The 21,238-nt window shown below is 43.1% G+C and overlaps 1 protein-coding gene across 4 annotated transcripts in view; it reads left to right on the forward strand.

Moving 5' to 3' along the window:
* The first annotated feature begins 570 nt into the window (after positions 1 to 570).
* Positions 571 to 21,238, forward strand: part of ppargc1a (peroxisome proliferator-activated receptor gamma, coactivator 1 alpha) — a 239,723-nt gene continuing 219,055 nt past the window's right edge. For 2 of the 4 annotated variants that reach the window (XM_067523571.1, XM_067523572.1), the window contains exon 1: positions 577 to 891. In XM_067523571.1, coding sequence (XP_067379672.1) covers positions 811 to 891 — 81 coding nt within the window. In that variant the 5' untranslated portion in view covers positions 577 to 810. Of the gene's footprint in view, positions 892 to 21,238 lie in introns of all 4 variants that reach the window. The other 2 variants (XM_067523567.1, XM_067523575.1) reach the window with 2 other exon arrangements.

A 21,238-nucleotide genomic window follows, 5' to 3' on the forward strand; every position in this document is an offset into this window, starting at 1 on the left:
CCTAAACCTTGCCACACTAGAACAGTGTCTTTAAGTGGGTTTTAATCCAAATATTTCACCAATTGTGACCCAATTTTGAAGCATGAAGAATAGGCTACATTACAAAAGAGCTCAAGAAAAAAAAAGTGTATATAGGCTATAGTTTTTTTAGTCCCAGTTTAGCTGATGAGCCACAAACTTACTCATTAAGGTGGTAATTCACCTAACATAAAAAAAAAAAAAATGGCACGAAGAAGAATTTGCTCCAATCTCCAAGCCTTTAAAACGAATTTATTTTTTCAAAAACCTCAGCTCTTCAGCACAAATTGACAGTGCAGATGTGCACATCTGTTTGCCAGAAATCCCACAATACATTGCTGCACAGGTGGATTTAATTACCCAGAAACAAAGTCATTTTCACGAAGACCACAGGTGGTGAGAGAGGGGTTTTCTTGTAGATATGGAGTGAAATTACAGTGGCACGAAAGCATTCTTTGTCCACTCACTGACCCATGACACCTCAAGGCGGTCCGCGGACCCCACGTTGGGAAACATCACCCTCCACAACATCCCACTCTGTTTTTTGGGAGAAGGCGCCCACGTGACTGGGGCAGCAGCAGCCAGCGCACCGCCGCTAATCGTCTGGCATCTTCCACAGCACAGGACGGAGAAGAAGAGGAGAAGAAGAAAGCCGGGAGAGGGGGAAACAGAAGACCAGGCACAGAGAAAAAGAGACACTCGTCGAGGGAAGACTGACATAAAGGACAGAAGCTCCGTTTTGAGACGCACAAACTCCGCAGACTCCTCCACACGACGCGGCTGGCGCACACCATGGACGGCTATGCCCGGACCGAAGATGAGCTTTTCTCCTCCTGCCTCCTGAATCTCACCTGGGAGAATTGCTACGAGCAGGTAGGACGCGGCTGTCTCCAACATGACGCTGACATTTTGCGCATCGAGCATTCAGACCGTTGTCTGTTACGCACACGCGTTGGATAAAAATAGCGCATTAAGTTGTGTTTGGAGTGAGTCAGCGCGTGAGATGGGAGCAGGTGGGAACTTCCCAAAGTTCATTTCCGTTTAATTGATGAACCGCTGGGATGTGCCCTGCTAAGCGTCGCCTCTTGTATTTGTTTTTCTTTTCTTGTTTTTTTGTTCCAAACTTTTGCTGCTTGACATTGCACTAATTAAATGGGAAAAGTAGCAGACTAAGCGCCCCAGTGTCTCCAAACTACTTTTCTGAAAGGTTGCCTTCCCGAACTTCCACAGCTCTCAGTAAGAGCTCAAACATCCTGCTCCTGAAATCAATAATGAATTAACTCCGTAGACAAAATGCATCATATGCCGGGAATTTTAGCAATAAATGTAAGAAAAAAAACACAAACTCTGTCATCATTAAGCCTTATGTGGACTGAAAGAGTTCTTTCTTGATCATAACACACAGGCTCATATCTCTAATGTGTCCTGGCATTCGCGGGGTTGCCGTGTGTGTGTGTGTGTGCGTGTGTGTGTGTGTGTTAACATCAGGTAATCCAAGCTTGGACTTGGCAGTTTGTTGGACGCTGAGCACTTTGATACTGGGATAGTGGAGCTGTTCTCTTGCAGCAGCAGTAGTGTGTGTGTGTGTGTGTGTGTGTGTGTGTGTGTGTACTAGGAGATAATAACCTAACCCCCCCCCCCCCCCACAAACACACACACACCCACACACACACCACCTTTCCCCCAAGCTTAATCAGTTGTGACTTTAAAATACACTTATCGTGGTGCTATATGAAATCCCTCTTAATTCTCACATTCTAATTTGTGTGAGGCTAAAGTCGTCTGCCACCTGAATGCCAATGAAATCAGTCCCTGTGAATGCTAAGAGGACTCGCAGCTATTTAGCAATTTATGCTCTCTGATTGATGCCAAAATATTTGTACAGTGATTTTTATGGTAATTTCCTTGAATGCCACCATGAGAGCTCAGGATATATATACAGGATATTTATTTCTGTTATCAGTACCCCGGTTTGCAATACAGTGGAGGAGGACATTTAAACAATAAATCTCCTGTGGCTTCGTGGGCTAACGTTTTGAATTACAAGCAATCACAAATTAAAGCGGATTAGAGCTCGCAATTGGCTGTGCTAAGAGTCATATTGTAGCAGTTATTTAGGCAAAGGAAACAAAAGCCCCAGTAAATATGATTTCAGAATTGCAGAGTCATTGTGAATGACATTTTTAATGTGTCACAATTAAGCCTCGCTAGTTCCTGCCGCACAATGGATATTGGGGACATCAGTTGAGGGAGCTGCACACTTACAGAAGCAAGACGTTCAAATCGTCAGTGAAGAATTGACTCGGCACAGCAGGTTTTAGCTGCATTCACACCCAGCTCATAGGTACAGAACTTCGACTTCTTAAAAGAAACAAAATGTGTCTTTTAATTCAGTTGAAAGCGTTGCACCTTTTCGAACCACAGTCTTCATATTGTGGCTCAAGATCAGGGTTAAAACTGTTAAAAAAGAAAAAAAAAAGCATTAATTAACGTTGATTTTTGACGATCAACCTGATTCTTGAGCCACTGCTGTGCATTGGGTTTGTTGTTGTTGTTGTTGTTGTTCCAGACTTTATCGGTTTAACTCAACTTTTTTTGTTGTCACACTCCTAAACGGTGCATTGTGAAAACATCCCTTTAGGCTCTGGCGATGGAGTGGCTAGTGCAGCCACCTCCCAGCTAGAAGGTCACCGGTTCAAGTCCACCTGGCGGCTGTGGCTTTTAGTGGGTTTAGTTTTCATGTTAAGTGTGACTTTCCTTCCTTTTTCTTCCAAAGTCCAAAAACTTGAGTCTAAATTGTCTGCAGGGGGGAATGTGAGTTAGAATGGTTGCGTGTCTGTGTGGCCCTGTTAAGGATTGGTAATGTGTCCCAAGTGTACCCAGCCTCTTGCCCAGTGACAGCTGGGGTCGCACCCCTGCAACTTTCCCCAGATGAACATTTGTTAATTAATTGATAATAAATAACTGTGTGTGTGTTTGTGTGTGTTAAACAACTAGTTCAAAAAGAATTCTAGACTCCCTAAAAATCCTGCACACAAGCTCCTATATTTAGTTTGGTACAGTCCTGTCTTTAAACATTTTTTTCCCTTTTCCAAAGTGAAGCTTCTGAAAGCAGGTCATCTGCTTTGCCAGCATGTTGTTAGCCATGCACATATCCTCCTTCGCCCTCACCAAGTCCTACAGCGGGTGGGTAAATAAATAAATAAGGAAGTAAAGGGAAATGTTGACACAGCCTGTCCTTGTGGCCAGATTATCCACTCATGCTTGAGCGCTGGGTAAAGGCCTTGCATTATTCAGCCTAAGACACAGAGACAGGGGGGAAAAACTAGGAAAAGCTGGGTCTTGCCGCAGGATTTTGTGTGTGTGTGTGGGGGGGGGGGCCTTTGAGAATGGGGATAGCTGAAATACACGGAATGGGGAGGATGATGTTTTCTGCTTAATTATCAAACCACTTCACTGCCTCTCTCTTTCCCTTTCACCAACCGCTGCATCTTACCCGCTCGCTCGCCCTCTCGTCAGGCTTCTTGAGGGCTGCTGTCCGTGGTGCTGAAAGTTTCATCACACATTTTGTGCATGCCTTTTTAGATTTCCAGGGCTCCAGTCCGTGGCCGGCACTCGCCGCTCTTCAAAGGCAATGTATTCAGTTTGCCTCGACAAAAAAAAAAAAAAAAGAAAGTGTGCCAGCAACTCTGCAGTCCACCTCAAAAGGGTGAAGCCTATCATTCAAGACGTTTTGGAGAAAGAAGCTGCAGGTGACACAGCGTGCTCTCAGCAGCAGTGAGGACTAATGTGTTTATGTGGCTGCTTCTGCCTACAGCATGTTTCATCACAGCAAGGCTCAAGTTACATTGCTACTTTCTCAGTGGCTCGGTTAAATGAAAGCCCCTCTGTGTGCTATGATGTACAGTGTCTGATCCATGCAGGCCACTTCAATTTCTGTAGTCTGAACAGTTACAGGAGCCAGACGGCAAGGATGTCCGTCTGACTCGGCTCAATCTTACGTTTGACTTTGAAAGGATATTCTCCCACGTTAATTGACAGAAGACGTATTTAAGTCTCCGGGTTTGTGCATAGCTGCTCAGACCCAGTTATTTTGCTTCAGGGTTGCGCTCAAATTCCCAGTTATTATAATTGTTAAAAGACCTCACATTGGGCTAAGAGAAACTCTGGGTTTTGATGTTTTATAGATCAAAACGTTTGGCCTTACTGTGCCCTCTCGGTCACATCAAACTGTCATGGGTTGCAAATGAGAATCCACTGAGGGATTATACTTTTTCTGTTTGATGCACTTTACACAGACGCAGGTCGAACTCTGTGGTGTGTCTGGCAATTGCCATTTACTACGTCGGCCACTATGTTGTAATTTATTGAGTTGACCCAACTCCCTAACGAAGCAGTGACTCATTGATAATTGGCTTTAGCCCTGACGCGCATCAGCCGCGACCCCGTCAGCCCCACAGTGGAAGAAGTGTCCAGATCATTTATTCAAATCCACATTTCATATAGATTTTTCTGCATATGTTGCCCATGACAAGTCGGGCTCGCAGAACAGCACTAGCAGCCAACTACATATTCACTTCTTATAGGTTTGAGTGAGGCTCGCTCTTCTAACCAACCAAAGAATTTCAGTGATATCTGCTTGATAGTTTCCAGCATTCTTATTGTGATTTGAATGTGGACTAAGAGAGTTGTGCAGAGCGAGGGGGGGATTAGAGTAGGCAGTGGAAGACCATAGCAGAGTAGGGAATAAGCACAGTTGGATGAAGCAGAGTGTATTTATTGTGAGTCTAAGTTGCATATTGTAGCTTAAAGGACCAGATTAAGCGAAGTTGTTTTGTTTGAATTTTACATTAAACAACTCAGTGTCTTTATTTAACATCTCAGAGCTTAAGGTGCATATTGTAGCTTGACATAGTCCATCATAAACAAATTCCTGCATTTCTAAATTGCACATATGTGCATCAGTAGTACCGTTACATTAGCAACAAAATATAGTTACATGCTAATTTTACAAAATTTGTACCCAATGTTTTGGAGCAGTAACTTCTGGCAAGTTCTTCCTGTCGCTGTGGATTAGACCTGTACGACATTCAGGAGACTTGGGACTGTTCTTTCTTACAGAACTGCTTCAGCTCAACCATATTCTCGGGATGTCTGGTGTGAACAGCTCTGTTTAGTCGTCCCACATAATTTTTATTGTTTTGAGGTCTGGGCCATGACTGGGCTACACCAAAAGGTGGACTTTGTGTCTCCGAAGCTATTCTGCAGTAGACTTACTTCAGTGTTAAGGGTCATTGTCCTGCTGCATCCCCCAGCTTCTTGTTGTCCTCAGCTTGCAGACAGACACTCCACATTATCCTGTAGGACACGCTGATGAACTTGGGCATTCATGTTCCCATTTTGTACAACTCATAGTTGTCCAGGTCCAGAAGCAGCAAACAGCCCCAAACCATGATGCTTCCTTTTCTGAATTATGGATCTTGGTTTGTATGCGTTTCTTGTCACACCCTACATAGTGCTGTGTGTTGTTTCTAAACAGTTCTACCTTAATTTAATTCCTGAATTTTTCCAAGTAGGGTTTTGGGCTCCAGCTGAGGTTTAGTGGCATCCAAAGCCTAGTGCTGCCATTACTTCTTCCCCCATCACTTTGTATGTTTTGATGGTTATGTTCATCAGAGACATTAACAATCGTGACTGTTGGTGTTTTATCCAGTTAGAATTATGTTTATTTCGTAAAGATTAGATCACATTTCATGGTCAGATCACATAGAAAACCAGTGCAAACAGTGCCATTACTTTTTCTTGCGACAGTATGTCAGTTGGGTAGTTTAGCCAATAATTATTCGTTAATAAAATACAATTTATGTTGTTTTAAAAAGTCCCCATCAACTGAAACTAGTAAATCTAGTCGAGTATAAGTTTAAAGAAGCCAAAATTGGAAATAGTACAACGAGAGCCACTTGCACAGGAAGTACTACACTTAAGTAAGTGTAGTACTTCAATAAATGTACTTTTAATTTCCACCACAGATTAGACGCACGGTTGTCTTCCAAAAAAAAGCAGGCCAGCACTGACAGTGACAATCTGGGGTAAAATAGTTATTCCAAATATGATTTAAAACAATAACTATATGAAACAACACAATGAGAAACCTTAGGTTCCTGATTGTCACTTACTCTTTGAGCATATGATCTGTTTTGTGTACACACAGTAGTGCTGCTCCCACCTCTCTCAACTACTCGCATGTCTTTTTATTTTATTTTATGTTTTATTTATTCATTTGTTTTTTTTTTAAATCAACAAGTGCATGCTTTCCGAAAAACCTTCCTTTTGATAGCAGCCCTCAGGAGCAGGGTCTGTCAGAAGTTTAATGAGAAACGTGCTGTTCTCTTGCAACATATTGCCAAGATATGGATGGGCGATTATCTAATCAAGACTTTGTGAACGTTCTGCCACTTACTCACCACTGACCTGCTAACCGTCTGCTAAGGTTTTACTGCAAGGTGTTTGCATGTTCCAAAATGGTCATATAGCAAGATTTCTGCTGTTGGTATAGTATTTGAAGGTTTAATGAAGGCACAGGAACATTAATGTGGGATGGGACATGGCACTCTGTCCTTTTTTATGTTTGCTTTTTTTTTAATATTTAGCAACATGGCAATTCCCAAGTGTGATGCCATCTGCTCTGTCTGCACAGTCATGTTTAAAGATTTAACCGTGGAGCAGATTTAGTGGCCACATCCTAAACATCAATCTAAGCACTCTCGCAGGGAGGGAGATGGGAGCCACCAGAGGGAGCAATGAGCCTCGATTTCCCCATGGAACTATGAAATTAGTCATCTCATTTGTCAGATGTTGAGCAAAAAAAAAAAAGGTTCAACAGTAAAAGCCATTTTTAACTACATCCCGCTCAAATATGCGTGTTTGTTATGAGAGCGCGTTTTGGAGCTTTACCGCCGTCTCCTTAAGGTGTTTGTCTCACAGATAAATGAATGTAATCGTAATTAATTTGCTAATTAGTTTCCTGAGAGATCAGTGGGGTTTTCGGGCCTTCCTGTGCAGTGCTGTCTGACTCGACACCGTAGCAAGGGGCGGTGCAGGCACTTCAGACAACGCTCTTTGATTTCTGTGTGGGAAAAATGTCTTCCTCACCATTGACAATCTGTTGATACCTTGCAAAATCTGAGATGAAAGGAAATGCAGCTTAGGCTGTGGAAAAGCCCCTTGCCTTCGCACTGGGAGGTAAAAGTACTCTCACAAACACTGAATTGTACATCTGAAGTGTTATCAATTTCACCTGAAACGGAGGGGCCCCGGTGGCAGAGCCGAACCCCCCCGTGCTTTTGATCACACCAGCCGTGCCTGTAAACAAGTATTTTCCCATCTCCCTCTCTGTCCGTCTCTGTCCAGTGCCCCCCCCACCAAGGTGTCTGGAGGGGGAGGTTCCTGTGATTATCTCCGCCGCAGATTAATTGCTTTTCTTAACCTCCGCGCAGATGTGCTCCCGCACCGCCCGGGAGCCCACCGCACGTGCCCAGATGGACCTCTGCCAGGAGAAAAACAAACCATAGCATGCTTCTGTCTCCCCACCGCCTCCCAATTACTGACCTTCATCCCTTCATTTTGCCTCAGATGTTATCGTCTGTATTTACTTTGTTTGTTTAGCTAGTTACTTGGTGCACTGCAGCATTCCTGGCTGGAGTTTACGGCAGACTGAGCACGTCTTGAGTGGTGTATTCATATCAGGGAACAGTTACAGGAGCAGATGAGAGGAGTGTGTGATGTTTGTGTGTGTGTGTGGGTCACCAGCTGAGGCAGGGGGCAGGTTTTATGCACGATATTACTCTGAATTTTTTTATTATTTTTTTTCCTGACTGTCTGTATTCGATGATTAAATAGTTTTTGGCCTTGAGTTGTGCTGGCAAAGCAGTTTTGGTGACGTTTTACATCTCACTTTGCCTGAGACCACATGTGCATCACGTCTCTGATAAAGGTCCCAGCGTCAGCCTCCCAACACTGTCATATAGCAGTGGACTGCCTCCTTCAGACCTTGGCCTTTTGTTTCGACACCCCCCCCCTTCAGGTCATCATGACAGCATGTCCAGGGGCCATCTCGATGATTTATGCACTACATCTCGCATGCAGGCCGCCTACTGTACCTTCGGTATTTGAACAACGTGCTTCTAAAATGCTCTCTGGAAACTTCAGAGAGCCACGGGTATAAAGAAAAAGTCCTAATCAATTTCTGTTTTGTTGTTGTTGGTGATGTGTTCCAGAGTTCAGAATTTGTCCATGAAGAAGTTTCTCTCTTAGCCTAGAGTTGTTGGCAGGAGAGTGTTGGTTTATAACCTTTTCTAGGCTCTGGCAGGAGTTTCTTAATCCATAACTCAGACTTTTCGGTCTTGGTCTCTCTCCAGTTCATCTTTTTTATCTCAACATGTGAATCCAGACAAACTTCTCTTGTAACTCCATCTTTGCATGACTCTTTATGACATTACTGTAAGTAGCTTTAGGGATTATTTTTTCACATTTTATTATTATAATTTTTTTATTTATTTTTTTTGCAAATGTAGCCTAATTGGTTCAGGTGTTTACAGAGAGCACTGTGGGGCTCCTGTCAGTTGAGACTCACTCAGACACACACACACACACACACACACACACACACACACACACACACACACACACACACACACACACACACACACACACACACACACACACACACACACACACACACATATGCACGTGAGTCACGAACAAACAGGAAATGTGCACACACCAACTCACTCACTCATTTACTCTCTAACAGGCTCGACTCCCTGGACTGTACGGTACAGTACGGTGTTGCTGATTCTCCCCATCAGCAGAAAGCCGGGATGTGCTGAGCTAATTGAGCTGGGAGGCCCGGCGGGGGAACAGGGCCCCTTCACGCACTGGCTCGTCACTTCCTTTTCTTTATCCACCGCTCCTCAGCCCCACATCGCCAAACCACTCTGAGCTGCACAAAAGAAAAATTCCCTTAAAGCACAATTTAATGTTTTGATAAAGCTAAGAGTATGTTCTTACAACCATTTTATATATGATTTCAATGTGGTACAGATTCCTTCACAGTGTGTTGCTTTTAGAAGGTTAGCCTATACTAACAGTTTGAATTGTTACTATAAATCTACCTTAATACAATAAATAAGCCATAATCATAGATATATGCTCATGCTTGCAGGTAATTGTTTTTTGTTCTGGGGTGCTACACCCTAAGCAGAATTACAAGCCAAAATGGACAAACGGCACTGTCTGTATCGGCGCAGACCAGCCGACAACAAAGCAGATTACCTGTTCTATTTGAGGGATATTAAGACGTTACATGCCATTTGATGGGCCCTGGGAGGCCAGTCGTAAAAGCCACAGCAAGCTGTTGAGACGGAGACTGCGAGTTGTTTCCATCTTTTAGTTGCACTTGGGGACTGATTATGGTCAGACAAACGACCTTTACCTGGAAAGTCACTTTCACTTTCTCCTCCGCCATTTGTTAGCATGGCTAATGTCTCATTAAGTCACACAGAGGGGAAACGATGTGCTGTTTGGGTGAAGGTTAGGCTCTTAGCTTATCATGAGACAAAAAGAGAGACTGATTATTGCAGCACCGGCGTCCCTTAGCCTGTGTCTTTCACAAGAAGTCCTATTTGTGTTACTGCTGGAGCTGCCTCATTACCCATAATCTATTAGCCCTCCCACCACCTCCCACAAATAAGTTAAAACATTTGGGCTAAATGATGAATGCTTGATCACTTTTGCGTGGTGTTGTATGGAAAGGAGTGGCCAGAAAGAGGTGGGGGTAGGGGTTGGGGGTGGTAAATTTTACATTATCAAGGAGATGATTACAAAGCAATCATAAGTCGTTTGTGGGAAAGTGGTAAACAAGCCGAGGGCTTGTGCTCTTTTCCCAAGAATAATTAAAAGTTGTTTTGCATTCTATGTATCAGTGTCCCTTCCTCCACACAGCGGCCACCTCGTGGACTAATAAATCAGGCTCATTCTTATGACGGGGGAAGTGATTTGCCATTTTCTGTATGGCTTTTTGGCCTAATTTTGTTTTTTAAGTAAGTTGAAGATTTGCGTGTAATGTGTTGGCAGTGGCCTTAGTGACTATCTTCAGCAGCGCTTTTTCTTTGTTGCCTGGTGCCAACAAGCAGTTCGGTACAACTGTGAATTGCTGTGTCATAAAGTGGGCATGTTTTCCAAATATGGACCACTACTCTTATTAGTGTCGAGCCAATTTATTGATTGGTCTGGACTGCAGAGATGGGCCACTTGCCGGCAGAGGTGTACGAAATATTAAATGAGGAGCCTCTTCAATTGGCTGAATTCACAACCATAAGAACGGCAATCAACTTCGAGGATATTTATATGCACCGTGCATTTCAACCACCCAACCATTACCTGCTTGGCAAACAGGATCATGTTGGTGTGAAATCTTTTTGCATTTTGAGGATTTTGGCACAACGTTTTGGTACAGGACCTCTTACCACAATCGGTAAAGCCTAAGGATAATTTCCTTTGCCTGTTAACAACTTCCTGTCTGTTTCCAAGCCACGTCTATAGGTTTCGATCCCCGGGGGCTGTGTCACATCCCGGCACTCACACGCAGTCGTTACTCCACTTCTCACTACACTAGAATCAGTCAATTATCCATGGAATCGATCAACATAACCCCACTGCCACTCATTTAAAAGAGCCAATCAATCTGCACGAGGCTTTTTCTCAGTTTTCCTAAATGCGCTACAAGCGTTTGTGTGCGTAGAGGTGCATGTGTTAGGCGCTGCAGGTCGGCCCGTGATGGATCTACTGGTGCGACAGCTTGTCCTCTGATTTATAGTTGTTTATTGCCGGAATAAGGCTGGAGTTGACCTCCCGTACAGGTCGCCACCACTTCCCATGATTCCCGTAGAGCCGCACATTGAGTGGCATCATTGCCGCGCCGGCCGAGGCGTCATGCGAATAAAAGTACGTATGAGCTGCAGAACTTAAAATACTTAAAGTACTGGAAAGCCAAGTATTGTCGGTGCCCACTGCTTGATTACTAGACATGGATAAATGCTGTAGCAGCATCCTGTGCTGCAGATAGGAAAGCGTGTGGACTGGGTGGGGTGGGTTAGTGGTGGTTGGGGGGGGGGGGGGGGGGGGGGACACCGTGTCCTCCCTACCTGATGACATGCTAGGTTTATCACGTTGAGCAGAGACATGGTCACCTTACCCCGAGCCTCATTGTGACAGCCAGCAAGTCACTTGAGAGCAGCATTGGAAATCAATAAGGCCCCGCTCTCGAATTGTTCAAAAAAAGCTTCCCTGTTTACAGCATCACATCATCAGCCCAGACAACCTGACTTTCATTTATTTTTGTCACCTTTTCCACCCTCTCTAACACTTTGTCCTCAGCGGGTTGTGCTGGCTGGCTGGTTGTTTGGTGGATTACGTAACAGAAGGGTGGGGGGGGCTGTTTGATATGCACACGGGAGCTTTTCTGGTTAACTTCAGGGTGCTTAAGGCATTTGCGTGTCTTATCTCAGTGGATGTTTGCCTCAGTGTAAGCTTCCTTCACTGCTGTTTCATACTCGCAGAGGAAATGTGCTCTGTAGCTGCTTCACTGTGCTTGTTCTGCGCTAATTCCAATCACAATTTTTATCTCTTTGATCACACAGCACTGGTTCCCAACCTTTCTATCTAAGCAATGCTTACTCACTACCCTTTGTTAAAGGTTACATTACGTCTACCATCTGGGAGCCGTTTGGCCAAAGAGTAATGTAGCAGAAAATTGCACTTTATATACAATGTACCGTTCAAAAGTCTTGGGCCACCATTCTTAGATTTCTTGTTTTAAAATTGTGCTGATGACCATATACTGTGTTTATTTCAGTTTCTATTAGAATTAAGAAAATATAGAAAGTATATACACCATATTAAAAAACAGAACTACTGTATGTTGGAAAAAAGGCTTCCCTTGCATTTGGCATGTCTTGAACTCTTTTTGGCAGATGAGAGCGCTATAAAAACAGTAGTGGAAGACCAAAAAAGTGCCAAGTTTCTCAGTTTCTTCAAGAGACTGGAAGAAGTCCAGCAAGGACCTAGCTCAGCATCTGGCAAAAAAAAAAAATCACAGCCAAAACATCTTTTTCCCCCCTTCTTAAAAAAAAAAAAGACTGCTGTCCTTCCTTAAAGGCTGTTCCTGATCGAGCTTCTTCAGGCTGTGCAAGAATCAACTTGGCATCCTGATGAAGCTGCCGGATGCTTAGCTGATGTTTTTCTGAAGAGGTAAAATGCTAAAATGACAGAAACGATAAGATTCATGGAAGCTAGACGAAAGGAAAAGTGTTGTCTTAACAGCAGCGTTGTCTCTTGTTTGCTGTCATGTTAAATGTTCTCCCAGAAGGAGGACGTGAGCTCATTTCTGCTGCTGGTTCCACACTGTTTCACTGAGCAAACGTTGATTTCGGAAACATGTAAAGACATGTATCTGCTAACAAAGACATGGAGGAATATCACAACCTGCAGGTCATCTCTTAATTACCTTGTGAACTGCTTGCGGCCCTGAATGTTGAATTGGGAACCACTGGCTACTACTGAACTCCCTTCAAATATCTTTTGTACACAGATAAGGTCAGAGCAGTGTCCTGCTTGTGTGCATGTATGTTACCTGAGGAAGCACCAAAACTCCGATTATCCCTCTCTCTGACTAACTCCTCTGCTCAGGCCTCAGTTGGCCATTTGCCGCGTTTAATGGAGGGACGAAGCTGCAGCTGTCCTTCGCCTGTCATTCATCTGATTTGTGCCCTTTATGCCACAACTTGCGCCTTAAAATGTAAAAATAGCCAAAGGTAGTGCAGCATTTATCACTCTCATTAAAGCGACAGAATGTGGTGCGCACTGCATGTACATGCAGGCTGTGTTTTAATTATGAAAAAGTGAGGGATGGAGTAAAAGGCTTCCGCTCTATAGTACGAGAAATTCCTGGTGATTCCTGGAGAAAGAACCTAATTATGACAAGGTTGTGCTACTTTAAAATGCTGCACGTGGGACTGATTTCTTTTCATTTTCCCCTGTCCTTTTAGTGTTTAGCTACAACCCCCCCCCCCCCCCCCCCCCACACACACACACACTTTTTTGCAACAGGCCGCTTAATTATTTATACTTATGAGTTACAGTATGAAAACTGGGAGGACACGAACATGCGTACAAGAGAAATAATCTAATATTTCCCCCTGTGTGTCTGACTTAGATTTCAACTCTCTCTCCACATCCTTTCCTCTGTTTAGTAACACTAGTAGCATTCAACTGAATCCTGAACAGATGGTTTCATTTTTTGTTCTACCTTCTTGCACCTACGCACCAAAATCAACCTATTCCAATAATGAAAAAAGGGAAAAAGAAAAAAAAAAAAAAAAAAACGAGTACAGGATCTACTCATTCACTCACTTATCACACCCACATGCTAACACAAGTCCCAGGTGCTTCACTGTTAAGTTGTTTGTGGGGTCACTGGGCAGAGGGCATGTTTGCTCAGTCCTGCCCTCTTGTGTGCAACGAGACAGTAAAAGTCTTGCCATTTTTTTATTCATCTATTTTATTTACTGCCGGTGGATTGTATTAAAACTGTTTCATTCCTGCGTGTGGTTGCGTTTGCACCTGTGTGAGCATGTTTGAGAGGAGTGTGCGAATAACACTGCACACATACGAACAGAACTCCGTTCGGATCCATTTGGTACCCAGTTCTTTCTTGAACCCATTTCCTCTCTGGATGTTTATTTCCAACATTGTTCTCTTGTGTCTGTGACTAGCCTTTTTTTTCCCAAGGGAAGGTGGATGGCACATTTGAACAGATCACTTCTGATTAGTGGGGGGTTGCTTTGGAGGAAAAAAATAAAAAAAATGCCTGTGGTGTTTTTCTCCGGAAACAAACAGCGAGTGGCTTCCCCAGGGAAAACTGTCATTTTCTTAGCAAAGCACGAGCCTCAAAGTTGTTTTATCTCCGAAGTGCTGTTAACTTTGGGCTTTAAACTCTTTGTTTGCCGATGCCTTGTTTTTCCCCATCACACGACGATATCGTGCAGGATGGCAAACTGATAAAAAAAAAAAAGACAAAAGCAGACTTAGATTCGGCTTCATCTAGTCTACACAGACGATGGGTTTTTCAAATTTTGTAACAGCCTCACAACATAAACTCACTGTCACTCAATTCTCACAGCGAATTTACATATAAAGTGTCTGATAAGCATATTTGTGTTTAGACGACGCACATTTGCACAATTTGTGTCAAAACATAAAGGTTGAAAGAAATTTGACTTTGTTTTGAATAAATTTGAATCCTATGGCATTTTGTGTGAGAAGAGGCAGAGTGTAGGAAGATAGGGGAGGTAGGTAAATAGTGCACGGGGCGGGTGGGTGGTGGGAGAAGAAGCAGGCAGCTGATTTGTCTCCGTCCTGTCGGGAGGATTTACGGTGCAAGTGTGTTGAGCCATCAATCAATTGTGCCTCACTCCAAGGACAACTTTGTCTCTTTATGCAATTTGTAAGACTGCGAGTCAAATTGGTTCCTTAACCAGGAGCTGTCCAGAAAAAAAAAAAAAAACTCCTGAGAACAGCATTAACCTCTGTGTTTGCTATAAACCAGGCAATAAATTATGCAAGCGCTTCAAAAACAAAGGGGTTGACAAAACACAAACTAGATTAAAAGTGATCAAAGAAGTGATTGATTAAATGTGATTAAAGGGGACGACGAGGGATTGATGCCGCCCCGTCCCTGTGACAAATGATTCTGGCATTATGACGGTTTTAATCCCACTCCTTCATGGATTATGTACCCAGATCAAAAGCAAACATGGACATTACAACGCAAAAGTCAGTAGTGCACACGCTCATCCTGAGACATACAATGATATCAGCTGATCAGCTGGGTTCAAGCATTTTGAGAAATTGGCATCGACTTGTTGACTTGTTACGTAATTCGTGTGTGTGGTCATGCTGTGAGTCCGTGGGTACATTCACACTAAAAGAGCACAACTACTAACTGGGTCAACGTGACAGTTTGGTGGCCACAAGATGAATCCTCGATGCCTTAATGTACCATCTAGTCATCCAGCATATTAATGTTTTCACTTTCCAGTAAAATATCTCAACATTTAGTAGATTGCACCAATTTTCACAGATGTTGATGGTTCTCAGGTTGATCCCTTCATCTTGTGCCATTAACATCTTCCAGTATAGGATACATGAAAAATCTTCAGTTTAAAGTCAATTTTTGTAATTTACATCTAATCATGTTAGTAACAGTATATTTTAATAGTTCTCAATAGAAAAGGGAGACTCAACTATCAACCAACTAAAACACAGAGACACATATAGCTGCTGTTATGTTCATTAACCCTTTGCTGTGTTATCTCTTCACTGTGCTTCAGCAACTGTGACAATGCTTTAGGATATTTAGCATCGTCGATGCGCTTAACTGCAATCCAACTAGGGTGAGCACTCGTCCTTTATAAGTCATGAGAAATGCCACACGTTCCCACTTTAAAGGGCAACTTGACCAATTTCCAAACTCCCAATGGCTTAGGGTGTAAATATACAATGATGCTTTTAAACTCTCTGACTTCCGTATATTAAAATATCTCTCTCCTCCTGGCTGAAAAAAATGCCTCCAGATGACATCACTTGGAGGAACCATCAGTTCAGATTATGTCATCTCGTTGGTCGGAGCACGGAGGTTGTGATCGTGGTCAACCGTCTTTTCTAGAGCTCCCCCAGATGATTTTATCTGAACTCCTAATGATGTAAAGCTCCTCTGGATGATGTCATCTGGAGGCATTTTTTCAGTCAGAAGAAGATTTTATTTAAGAATAGGGGAGTCGGAGAGAAACCCTAAACTAAAGCCATGGGGAGCCAGTTGAAAATTGGTGAAGTTGCCGTTTTAACATGTTAATAGATTTCAACAAATGACTAATTTCCCCCGTTCATCATGAGTAGCTTCCCTCAAATATTACGTTATCCAGGTGTTTTTATTGACTTGAACAGTCCGTCTGCCTTATTTGCTTACAGCTTCCCTTTGTCAAAGCATGCAGTGTCTTAGAGACTGAACCTAAGGGTTTTGTTGGCCACTGAGCTTATTAAATCAAGTACTTCGGGAACCCACAACCAGTGATGTGTAGTTTTGCCAAATCTTACCACCTTAAATGGTGCCAGAGGAGACCCTATCCCATAATTTCCTTCTAGGCACGTATTTCATCTTCTTCTGTGTCAACTCTGTAGTGAGTTGGGATGTTTAGCAGGCAATAGGGTGACTACAGAAACAGGCTGTACACCTGAATAATTGATGCAGTAAATCATGTGCAGCTTTTCAGTACGTACAATGATCCCCCCCCCCCCCCCAAACACACACTTACATATGTAATATACATTAACCCTAAAATACTCCTATTTGTGTAGACACCTGCGTTCAACTACTGTTAGTCACTTGCTTTATCACATTATCGCGGAAATTATCTCAAAAAATAAAAAATAAAACTTCCACCGTTAATGACACAAGATGAATTACACTGCTCAGTAAATGTCTTTGCGTTGCTTTAAATATGCTCTTTAAGGCTTTAGATTAGCATCCCCTCATTTTTCCACTGTGAAAATCTAATCCAAAGGAACGTTTTCCTTCCATTCTGCCGACTGAAATAACCACAAACATAAATATAGAAACAAATTCAGTCAGAGATTATCTAATGGAGCACGCGTCAGTGCAGTTTGTCACCAGCTTTATATAAGAGTATTGCTCAATTGCAAAAGTGCTGAAACAATTTTATTTACTAAATAGCACCTGTTTTGAGCTGCAGCAGTGCATTTTTATTAAACATGAGAACATTTTGCCAAACAGGAAGCTCTTGACAGTTTGATCATGAAAGAAACGTTCCATCTGACAAACAGCTACATGACGTGTCAGCCTTGCCGCGCATATTTTGTGTGTGTGTGAGAGATAAGAAAAAATCTATTGGAAGGGAGATTTAGTATTAACAACCGTGGTTTCTTTCACAAAAGAAATCTTTTCAGATGTGACATCCTTAGCAGTCACTGATGTAAAATACCAGCCAACACCGGATGATTGCCTTTGACCCTGGACCAAGATTTCCCCAGCAAGGCCCTTAATCTTTTTTTTTTTTTTTCGTTCTTTTTAAGTGGGAGATTAAGCGATAAAATTTCAACATAGTTTGTGAATCCATGTAAGGGTGAGGATAACTTTTAGTCATTTCCCAAATAATCATCTTTACAACAACCACCATAAAGACACCATGAACAATGAATTGCCTCCACCCAGGGAGGATGTCCATCAGTCTGCCGCCTGGGTTCGATTTTTCGTCTGTGTAGACCTCTCAAATGGGTCATATCGCCATAACTGTTTATATGGGGATTGTTGAAGACACGATTGAGAAAATGACCAAAGTTATCCTTGTTATATTTGTCAATTTTTACGGGGTAAAAAATATGATCCATATGGTTTTTAGACCACAAAGCAAATAACTTACACATGTCGCACATACGTGTTACAGTAAAATTGTGTTTTCTGCATTTAACCCATCCCCCTGGGGGGGGCAGTGGACATGTGCATCTGGATACATGGTGTCACTGCTGCTACACTCATGGCCGGAGGAGCAGACTTGTCATTTCAGTGCCACCTTGGCGCCACTTTAGTGGGTATGTCCTTTCACGACGTCAATTTTGGTTGAGATGTGAGATGCTGTCTGACCACTTACGTCATTTTTAGGCCAACCCAAAGGCGAACATAGCGGTTCCGCCTGTCCTCTGTCCCTTAAGTTTTGAGAATTTTTCTGTGTTTTTAAATAATGGCGGGAAACAGTTTACTGATAATGAGCAAACAGCGCCCCCTTGTGGAAAATATGGACGTGGGAATAACTTTTATTGTTGTTTATTGGATCATTTAGACGTGATCACCTTGTATGGTAGCAATAATGCTGAGGATAATTTTCTCCTGGGTATAAAAAATACTCAGGACAGCTGTGTGGAAAATGGAGCTCACTTTAAAATGGGTTGAAAGACTCTGGATGGAGTGTGTGTGTGTGTGTGTGTGTGTGTTTTTTTTTCACTGCCTTTAAAAGGCCCAGGACATGTGGCACATGATTTTTCTGTAATTGGCCTCTATGGACAGATTCGATTAGTGGCTTCCTGTGCATCCTCTAACCTTTCTTGTACCTACTAGTTCTAAACTCTGTCCAGGGCCAGGTGAGTTCACAGGGGACAAATGAACAATTCATGGGCCCAGCTGTGCTCCGATTCCAGTCAACAGCTCCCGTCTTCACCCCTGGCAAAAAAATGAAAAAAAAAAACAAGAGCTTTTGATAAAAAAAAAATAAAATAAAAATAACCCCGCACCATCCAGACAACTGGGAGCAGAGGTGCCATTCCAAGCCGTCCCTGTTTGAAGGCTGTGGACTGGGCTAAAGTGTGATGTCCAACAGCTCGGCTCAGAATAGCTTTTTGTGGCTCCTGTCTAAAGCACTGGACAACACAGCCAGCGCTGCCACTTCTGGCTCCATTAGAAAGTTGTTCTTTGTTCTGCTGGGTCTCTCACTGCTTATTTGACATTCTGCTCACCTGTGCATTCACCAAGAAAGGCATTGTGCTGCTATTGATTGACCAGGACCTGGTCAGTCAGGAAGGAGTGTGTGCCCACCAGGTTATCAGTGACATCACCCCTCAGAAAGGTAACGTTTGCTTCTCCTTTCCCTTATCGATAGTTTTGGAAGTGCATTAAGAGTGGCTGCTCAGCCTGATTTATTGAGACACACCGGCGTCTCCACTCACCCAAAGGGCACTGGGTAACAATCCAGTCTCTCTTCCTTTTCCACCAAACAGGGCTTATTTACTCACTCACAGGGAGGCAATGAAGGCAGCTCTGACAGACAAACAATCTTATGATGCAGGCTTCATGTCAGAACTGGATTTCTCTCTCTCTCTGTCTCTCTCTCTCTCTCTCTCTCTCCATTCTGCCTCCCTCCAGAATGTCTCAGTCAGTTGTCAGTCCCTTTTCCCTAGCCATGGGCCCTGTTGACACAGGAATCCGTCACTCCTCACACAGGGGAGAGCGGGACATGTTGGCGGCCATTACTATTCATGAGGCAATGTGATCCACTCTGTCACCCGTTGTCAGCGAGAGGTGTCTGTCTGAACTGCCGCTTCCTTTACTCTCTTTATCAGCCAGGGGTGGCTAATGAGAAGCACCAGGTTAATACCACCACTAGAACAGCAATGCCTTTAAACCTCTTAATTCATTTAGACACTGCTAATTGAAACCCGTGTGAACTACACTCTGGACACCATCCATTTTCCTGCCACAGCTGAAAGGGAAATGTGTATGCAGTTATATTGAATTTTTGAAGCTGATGCCAGGATTAACTCACCTTGAACCAGATGATTTGCCTCCGAATTCTCAGCCCTGCGCATAATAGCCAATAATCCAATGGGAAATGTCAGAAGACAACCACAACCAAATATACTTAAAACCAGCGTTGACGTGCGACACCAAAAATAACCAGCTTTGCATGTTCAGAAACATCTTAGTCCAATTACAGTTAGTATAAACAGCAGCCATGACTAAGACTGCAGCCACCTGGATATTGGCAAAGTGTAAGTTAAAAACTGTTTTTCATTCCACCGTTGTCAGACGTGACTTACTCATCCTGCACTTAAGTGTTTAATCAGCATGCAGCGAAGACTGCGGGCTTGTTGACTAAAACCAGGAGTTCTTACTGTCCCTCCTCGCAGCTCCTTCAGCCTTCATGCATATTTATCATACAGTTTTTGTCAATGCAGCTGGAAATGAGTAGTGGAAAAAGCAAAAGGGCATTCTTTATCCTACCTCATGGCCATCTGGTTGCATATGACATCACTGAGGACTTCCTTTTTATTCGCTGCGTACTGGAGTTGGCCACAGTGCATGACAACGATAGCACCCTTTTTTTGTTTTTTTTGATGCATCTTTATGCTGCCCTAAAGGGCTGTGGCCTAATGATAGGAGATTGTTCTAGTTACCTCAGATGCAGCTGTAAATATTCAAATGAGTCCTCATCATTGGATGGTGTGAGAGATAAGGGGTCCATCTTTTACCGGCCCCTTCTTGTGTGTGACAGCAGGATATATTTAGTTGAAGGCATCATCGTCCCCAAAAGCGCATGATTTGCTGGCATAAATTCCAGCAGACACACATCCCTCGCCGCTCCTGCAGAGGCAAATGCTTATTCATTTACTCGTTTGTCACTTCAGTAGTTATTTTATGGTGGCGCGGTATTAATTGAACTGCGTCTACTGCACAACATATCAAGGCCCAGTACATCTATTACAAAGCGAGGGTGCTGGAAACATCGCTGAACGGGCTCACAAATCAGCCTAAGCTTAGGGGGGAACCTGACAATAATGTAACACAATCGCACTAATCTTTCATTTAGAATGTGCTCCTTCCTCAGCCATGCAAGGAAAATGTCTTAAAAGGCTGGAGTGGCTGCAATGAAAAAATCCGATTGGTTTCATGGGAGTTCCACTATATTAATGTGTGCTTGGAGGTGTTGTGCAGCTGCGTGGGTAGAAATGCCCTATATGCTGAAGATGATTACATAAGGGGTCATTTCTGCTGCTCCCAATTTGAATTGTCACCTTGAAGGATTGAGCAACATTGTTTTAAATGTTTAGTTTGCTTTGATAAAGGAAATAGTTGAATCTCTAAAGGTGACTTATTAAATGCTGAAAGCAGAGAGTGTAACTTTACCTTTCGGTGGGAGTTATGTTTGTGTTGTGTTTCATCCCGTGATTTGTGAGTCCAATAGTTAAACTCCTTTTTAGCTCGGTTTTGGTCTTCACCAAATCTTTAAGGGGAATATTTGGCCCTCCTGTGGCTAAATGCTGCAAGGTAGTCACTTAACTTTTCCATGAAATGCAGACTTGACAAGTTTTGAAACACAAAAAACAAGAGCAGTGAGCTGAAGGCTAGTTATAGTTTATAGCTTCAATGTTGAGCTGTAGCTGTAACTTATCTAAACTTATCTACTGCAGAAGACTTTAGGCCACATTGGTTTGTTTGCATGCTGCTGCGTTGTCTGACCTCACATATTTCAGTTGTTTGATGCCTCCAGGTATCCTCACCAAACTAAGAATAGAGGGAATTTACCTTTAAACATAT

The sequence above is a fragment of the Channa argus genome, chromosome 12 (genome assembly GCF_033026475.1).
Source record: "Channa argus isolate prfri chromosome 12, Channa argus male v1.0, whole genome shotgun sequence".
Classification (NCBI taxonomy): domain Eukaryota; kingdom Metazoa; phylum Chordata; class Actinopteri; order Anabantiformes; family Channidae; genus Channa; species Channa argus.